Source organism: Ursus arctos, unplaced genomic scaffold, assembly GCF_023065955.2.
Source record: "Ursus arctos isolate Adak ecotype North America unplaced genomic scaffold, UrsArc2.0 scaffold_6, whole genome shotgun sequence".
NCBI classification, from domain to species: domain Eukaryota; kingdom Metazoa; phylum Chordata; class Mammalia; order Carnivora; family Ursidae; genus Ursus; species Ursus arctos.
Genome location: NW_026623078.1, coordinates 67,681,327 through 67,689,260, shown reverse-complemented (window position 1 = coordinate 67,689,260; position 7,934 = coordinate 67,681,327). Strand labels below are relative to the sequence as shown.

At 45.5% G+C, this 7,934-nt stretch overlaps 1 protein-coding gene across 7 annotated transcripts in view; it reads left to right on the top strand.

Moving 5' to 3' along the window:
* Positions 1 to 818: 818 nt before the first annotated feature.
* ENPP2 (ectonucleotide pyrophosphatase/phosphodiesterase 2) overlaps positions 819 to 7,934 on the top strand; it is a 107,386-nt gene continuing 100,270 nt past the window's right edge. For 3 of the 7 annotated variants that reach the window (XM_057307712.1, XM_048212448.2, XM_057307710.1), the window contains exon 1: positions 900 to 1,152. In XM_057307712.1, coding sequence (XP_057163695.1) covers positions 1,132 to 1,152 — 21 coding nt within the window. In that variant the 5' untranslated portion in view covers positions 900 to 1,131. Of the gene's footprint in view, positions 1,153 to 7,934 lie in introns of all 7 variants that reach the window. The other 4 variants (XM_048212449.2, XM_048212447.2, XM_057307706.1 and 1 more) reach the window with 4 other exon arrangements.

The window sequence follows — 7,934 nt, the reverse complement described above, 5'->3', positions numbered from 1 at the left end:
GGAAGGACCCAGAAAAGAGAGGGGAACAGGCCCTGACCATCACTGGTGATGGACTGTTGTAGCAGCCTAAGGAACCCATGGTCTGTGCCCCTAACTCAGAGTGGCCAGGCTGGTTCCCATAGCCTCCTTTTAGCAGCGGCTAAAGGGAAAAATCAGGCAATTAAAATGTACTCAATAGATTTGAGACATCTGTGGATATCATGAACCAAAACAGCTATTATATTATAGCAATTTCTAACACTTCCGTAATTCAAAAATTAAATAGTTGCGGCCACTACTACTATAGTACATGTTATAATTATGTGTTACAGTGTGTATGTTTTATAATTGACTTTGAGCTGTGGGTCACCCAGCAGGGAGGTGGGTACTTTGTGGAAGTGGCCAAGCTGCCAATTTAGAGGACTGAGATTTCACTTTCTGGTGGGATGATTGGGCAAATACCCTACTTTTCTGGAGCTTCTGTTTCTTTCTATGTAAGATGGTAGTAATCGGCGAGGCTCCCCGGCATTGTTTGAGAGGCCAAATGACAGCAGGATTGTGAAAAGCGCTTTGTAAACTGTAGCATGCTCTAACGGAGGGGGGAAATGGTGGTATTATTCCCAAAAATGTTAGAGGAACTTATCCAGTATATCTCTGTCCAGGTTTAACCTGGAGGGGCTAATTCAGGGAACTCAGCAGCAGCAGGGCAGGAAACTGGTGCAGCAAAACCCTTTTGGAAGCAGGGGAAGAATCCTATGGAATGAAGGAGAATGGCAAATCAAACCTCATGGAAACTCCTTGAAAGATTACGGGATGAAAAATTAACTTGGCACTGTTGGGGGTGGGAATGTGGACGGCTGCCCTGGATGCCCCCATCTTCAGCCTCCGGACACTTTCCTTCCCCAAAGCCATTTTAGTCAAAGGTCATGTGTGAGTCTTGTCAAAGGCCAGCTTCCAATGGAATCATTGTCCCCCGGGACAGCGGCCCCCTGACTACATCTGCATTGGAGAAATCCCAAAAGCAAACGGCCCAGTGCAAACAAGAGCAGCCCGGGGCAGCCGTCCCGGGGCAGAGCTCACAGGTCCGCCGGCCCGCAGCAGAGGCCGTGTCCGCAGCGCCGGGGCCGGACCAGACGCCCAGACGCCCGCAGCATGACCCGCCGCGCCGATCGGGTACGGTAGACGCCTCTTGCTCTCTCTCTCTCTCCGTCCTCCATTGCTGGGGCTCCCGAGTCCAAGCTGCTGTGCCGTCCGCCCGGGAAACCTTGCAAAGGGCCTCCGGATTTGCCGGAAAACGGTCCCTGTTGGGTTCCGTTCCCGTGCACTCAGCTGGAGCAATTTCCAGGCGCGCAAGATGCAGAGCTGAACTCGTTTCGAGTTTTCGTTGCCAGGGAAATGGGTGGGTTTGTAAATACCGTGTATCTCGTCTCTGGAAAACGAGCCGGTGGGACTTGCGGAGAGGGGTCGTGGACGAGTCTCCGTTCGCCCAAGGGCCTGAACGAGTGCCCAGCGGGAGCTCCCCCGGGCACTGGCAGGCTCAGGGTGCTGTGAGCCGTCTCCTCCCCGGGCCGCGGGCGGCTCCGCGTTTTGTTTATTACCTGTTGCACAAGGGCTTTGCAGGAAGGATGGGGATTTTTAAAGCCATCTGTTTCAGTCATGTTCTCTAGGATCCTACACTTGTGTCCAAAGGAAAGAGAATCATCTCGCAGATGGAGGGAGCCCCTTCCGCACGGCCGGGACCCCTCCCGTGCTCCACAAAGGAAAGATTTGATTGGCGTGCACACAGCGGGCAAGCCAGTCTCTCCCGGCCCTTTGTACTTAACTATTTGAACAAGTCTTTCAAATGGATCTGGCTAATTTTGGATAAGCGTTGAGGGAGTCCGGGGTCTCCACTGAGTAGGGGTGCTTTCGATCTGGACTTGGAAATCTCCCAGGGCAAACAGAGCAGGTGGGGAGGATGGGAAGGGGCAGTGGGCACAGCCGGTGGGTCAAAGGGTTTCCACTGCTGCCCTGCCACACTCTGGTTTCATTTTAACAGGTTAAGCCCAGAGCCATTTCTCACTGATAAAGGGAGTGAAAACAAAAGCCTTTCTAGCGCTCAGCAGGACGGAGAGGGAAGCCGGCGGTGGTATTTGTTGATGTATTTATCTCATGCTCAGATCCATGGAGGATAGGAGGTTCTCCACACTCCAGCTGGTTAGATGTTAACGGAGCTTCCGCTCTTCCCCATCTCCATTTTGTCCTCCACCTTCCCACCAAACTTTTTGAGAGTGGGTGACGCTGGCTGTCTCCACTCCCTCAGGACCCAGGGACTGCTTCACACCCCTTTGGGTGGCATCTACCCTGGCTTCTGCAGGCAGAGCTTGGTCAGGGCCACCAGAGACCTCTCTGAACCCGAGAGCAAGTTCAGCTTTCTCTGGCTTCTCTGTGTCGTTTTGAACCCTTGGTCGTCCCCTCCCCCACCCCCTCTTTATCTCCTGACTCTGTCCTGGATTCCCTCTGAATTTCTCAGTGACGATTTAAGGCCTTTAAAGGTCTCCCCTTCAGCAGAGAATCCTCGATTCGCTTCCCTTTTCGTCCCCTGGGAAATCTCATCTGCTCCCAAGGCTGCAACCATTACATACAAATCTGCCACTTATTCTGATCTTTCTCCTAAATACCAACATTTTATATGAAACATCTCCACTTTGATGTCCTGGGGAGCACCTTTAGATCAACGTGTTCTAAACTGAACTTGTCTTCTCCCTCCTCCTCCTAGGCCTGCTCCTCTTCTTCCAGTCGCCACGACTCAAATGGCATGCCCCAGGTCCAAGCCAGACACTGCAGCATCGTTCTAAGTAACTTCCTCTCTTTCATTCACCCCTAATCAGTCCCCGAGTCTCTACTGCACCAAGTCTCTCTTCTACCCGCTTCATACAGTTCACACACATCCCTGCGTCTCCATCTTACCTGCCGTTGTCTTAGTTGAAGTCAGTACCTCTCCACATTCCATTCGAGTCACAGTTTCCCACTCGTGGGCCAGTCCTACCCATCCCACGCCCTCTATCTTGTCACCCAACACACTATGTCCAATGATCTTTCTAAAATGTAAATCTCATACAGATCTTTTCTAAAAAGCCTTCAGTAGATTCCTCTTTTTTTTCCATGTTGTGCCAGTGTGCACAGCTTCTCCACAACGGGCCTTTTACCCTGCCCTGCAATCTCATCTCTTATCCTTTCCTTCCTCTCCACATATTATGCACATTGTTTGCAAATTTAGGCATATTAAGCTATTTATGAAACATGACTTTTCTCCTTGCCCTTCTCTTGGGTCTGTGTCTCTATTTTTCCTTGAAGACTCAGCTGAGAGCTACTTTCTCTTGGAAACTACCCAGACCATCTGCTCCCTATCCTCCGGAATGGGTTAGGTGGCCCTCCCATATTCTTCCAGAGCTTACTTTATTCCTTCTGTCAGAGCATTTGCCATTCCTTCTTGCACATATCTATTTATTTGTCTGTCTCCTACTGGCCCGGGAACGCCTCAAGGGCAGGGATCAGCCCTTTTTGTCTTAACATCCTTAGAGCCTATTACCTGGACCCAACTGGGATGCTCAGTGACTTTGTGTGAATTCTTGTGCCATTCTTGTCAATGGCTATTATGTTCAGGCATTGAATAGGACAAGAGAGATACAATCTATAAATACGGTATGGTAAAGGATGAAGAGCGAAGGTCAACCATGACTATCAGGAAAAGGCATGGTCTTCACCTTTTCAACAAAGGAATGGTTTAGACTTTCCCCCAAGTCTCCCAGCTCACTCTCCAGTCCACATCTCAACTCATGAGTTTCTCTGATTACTCCCTGCACCTACCTAACCTTGTTCAAGACCCGGAACAGCTGCAGGAAGAGCGATTTGCAGGTTTGCTTTGGGTTTGTGAAGGCGAAGGAATCCTTTGCTGCTGGAAGCCAGCAGGGGAAGAGGGCCATAGGGAAGATAGGTGGGCTTCTAGGAGAGTCTTTTGATTAAGCTGCTACCAAAGACACAAGCTGGTATCATCTGATACCAGGTCTGCAAGACCTTGGAAGGGACCAGCAGAGGAGATCTCTAAGGGTGGCTCAAGTGTGGGAGAGGTTTTGGGAGACTAGAGAGGAGAAAATGCAGCTTTGGTTTTCCAAAAGGGAAGTATGTGAGTCTGAAACTCTAGACGGAGGTGAGTGATGATTACGTTCGATAGAGAGTTATCGAAATTGCAAGTTGTTCTTGTTTGGAGCCGTGGTTCTTTCAAGATCTGGATGGACATTACTCTTCTCAGTAAAAATGGACAAGATGCAGCACAGGGCACTTTCTGTAAACTTTCAGGAAGTTCATACAAGTCCACTCTTGGATTCCTTTGAGTTGACATGAACCTCAGGTTAAGAATCTCTAGTCAAAGGTTAAAAAAAAAAAAAAAAAAAGAATCTCTAGTCAAAGGATTAATTCATTCGGCAGATATTTGGGAGGGTAGGTGGTGATTAGTAGGAGCCAGCATACATCCAATTAAGCATATTTTCTCTTTTGAGAGGATCCCAGTGTAATGTGTGGTATTGAACCTGGAGTCACAGGACCTGGGCTCACATTCCTGCTCTGGCGCTCACTAGTGTGTGACTTTTTCTCTGAATCACAGTTGTATTATCTATTAAAAAGGAATAATGGGTGTTGGGAATTTTAACTAAAATAAAGCACCTGGAATAGGGTTATACCTAATTATCACCAATCAGTTCAAAACCTTGACTTCAGGAAGGGCCCAGATCTTAGGATATTCTTGGATTAGAAGGATGCATGTGGGCTAAATTACTACCTGGTTAAATGTGTTTGTTAAAGGCTATTGGATTAACAGGTGGATGTCTTTGGTGGTATGTTCTGGGCTCTGTTCTTATCCCTCTTTTATTCAATATCATTGACATCCATGAAGGCATGATACATTGATCATACTTACTTAGAAAAAGGCGTAAGGATTAGGAGCGCAAAAACTATTAATCAGTTATAGTCTATTTTGGCTTTTTGCATTGTGGGAAGGTATGCAGAAATAGATATAAAATGTATTGTGCATAGGTCATAAAAGTCAATTGCAAAGCATTGGGTGTATCTGTGTGGGGAAGTGAGAAGTAGAGAGAGGAAAAGGGAGAAAGAGAGGGGAAGGGAGGAGGGGCAGAGAGGCAGGGGCAGGAAGTGACAGAGGGAAAGTTTAAGATAAAAGTCATGACTTCATACAATTAAACTGACAGTAAATCAATAGTGAGTGGTATCCTCTAAAATAATGTTAGGTTTTATTTTAAAAGGTATAGAATATAGATCATGGAAGGTGACAGTCATTCTTCTCTGTATTGTGCAGACCATATCAATTATATCTAGTTCTGGGTGATACATGTTAACCCATTAGCATTTTTAAAGCATTTATTATGTACCAATCATTGTGCCAGATGCTAATGATAACGGTGCTAAAAAAGTTAGACTTGCTTTCATGGAGTTCACAATACAGCAAAGGTATTAGAAGAATAAGCAGCTGATCTAAATTCAATGTTATACTAGCTTTAATAGGGGAAGCTTATGTCCCTGTGGAACTACTTAACAAGGAATATTTAATGCAGACTTAGTGGGACCAGGGTAAACGTCTTAGAGGAAGTGATATTTAAACTGAGACCGAAAGGCTGAGTTAGGATTCTCAAGGTGCAGGTGGTGGAGGGAAGAGAGTTCCAAACGTAGGTGACAGTGCCTTTAGTAGGCTGAACTGAAACAGGGAGGGGGGGGAGCAGAGAGATGAGGGGATGAGAAAGAAGAGAGAGAGTGGTGGTAGGGCCCGGACCTTCATGTGGCGGAGCTGTAATTGATCCCTAGGAGAGATTCATTAAGGGAATCATTAAGGTTATGAGCAGGGCAGGGTCCCAACCAGTTTTAAGTTTTGGAAAGATCATTCTGGCTGCAGAATGGACACTGGGCTGGAGGGATGGTTGGTGAGGGGAGGTGTTGTGAAATAAACAAAAGAGGATGGTGACCCCAACCCCCATGGTAGAGGGAAGAGGACAAGAGTAGAACAATTAAGCTTACTAGGAGATACAAAGCAAATAGAGACCCCCTGTGGGAATGCTGTAGGAAGGTGGCTGCAGGACCTCTCCCTGCCAAGGGGAAGACCTAGAGGGCTCTGATGTCTGTCTTCCCATCTTTCACTCTCATGTGGAAGGGAGATTAGCATTGTGCTTGTCTCTCTGAGGTGACAGAGCTGGGCCAAAGGGGTGGGAGATACAGGGAGATAAATTTCACTTTAATACAAGAAGGAGTTTTCTAACAGAGCTCTTCCAAGCAATGAGCATTTTGTCACAGTGATATTTGAACAAAAACAAACACCTGGTAACTATTCTTGGAAGAGTTGGAGAAGCAGGAAGAGAGGAGGCCAGGCTGGGTGGGCATTAACATTTCCTTCCAACTCTGAGATTCCAGGATTCTGCGTGTAAAGTTCCAGTATCTCAGCCTGGCATTTAAGGGCCGGTGTGATCCGGGCCTTTGTAGGGTGCCCATAGGTCCTGGTTTTCCTGAGCCTGCTGTCTCCTGGTAGCTCTTGAGCATTCCCACTTTCACTGCTGAAGGGTCTTGGTTTGAACAATAAATTTTCTGACCATTCATCCCCCTAACTAATATTCCTGCCTGGTCCCCTGGCATCCTGTTAGAAATCCTAGGCATGAAGCATACTGAACCATTTGTTAGTTTCAGAGGAGACTCGGCCTGTTGCTGCATGTTTGTTTACTTTTGCCCTTTCCTATGTCAAGAACACCCCTCCTCTGTCCAACCTATTTACCTCATTGAGAAGATACTTTGTCATCAAGGCCTGACCTAAATCAAATGCTGAGTCCTTCATCAGGGCTTCCTTTAATGTCCTAGACTGCATTATAGTGTCGAGTACATAATTATTTTTATACTTATTTTCTCCTTCTATTATCCCCTAGAAGTCCAGTACCAACATCTATGAAACATACAGTAACCCTATGGTATGAATGGTGCTAGGTCTAAGGCAAGAACCTTTCAGAAGGAAATTTCCATTTATTAAAAAAAGTCATATTTTCATTTTATAAGGGGTACACGCATTTTGCAGGAAAAAGTTAAATAAGGAAAGTACCCAAAAGAAACAAAAAATTGTCTACAATCTCAGTACCTGGAGATAAAAGCATATTAACACATGGGTGAATATCTGCCTATACTTTTATGCGCAAGTAGTCTTAAAATCAGAATCATGCGAACCCTTCTGTAACCCATTTTTCACTTAACAACATACCAAGAGTATTACCCCATGACATTATATATTTTTCAAAAACGTGATTTTCAACGCATGCATTGTGTTCCATTCTGCTGTCTCATGATTTAACAAACTCCTCTTGGTGCACATCAGGCTGTTTCTACTTTTTTGATGGTACAAATAATGTACCCCCTGAGACAGATGCCCATGCACCCATATATCTGTTCTATGTGGAACATTTATAATTTCTAAAATGACAAGACAGTTTATAACAAAAATAAGGATACTGAGTTGCTAAGAAGGTAAGAATTTTAAAAAAAGTTTAATTTTACTTTTATTTTTTAATTTTTAAAATTTTTAAAAAGATTTGCTTATTTACTTTAGAGAGAGAGAGAGAGAGAAAGCACGAATGTGGGGCAGGGGCAGGAGAGGGAGAGAAAGAATCTCCAGTTGACTCCCCACTGAGTGTGGAGCCTGGCATGGGACTTGATCTCATGAACCTGAGATCATGACCTTGAGATCACGACCTGAGCCAAAATCAAGTCAAACACTTGACCAATAGCGCCATCCAGGTGCCCCTAATTTTACTTTTAAAAACTTCATTCCTATTCCATGTTATATAGATGTATAATATATAAGATTTTTTATTTATATGTGTGTATATACTTACTAGCTTTTTTAAATTTAATGAAAGCCTCTGATTTGGAAATGT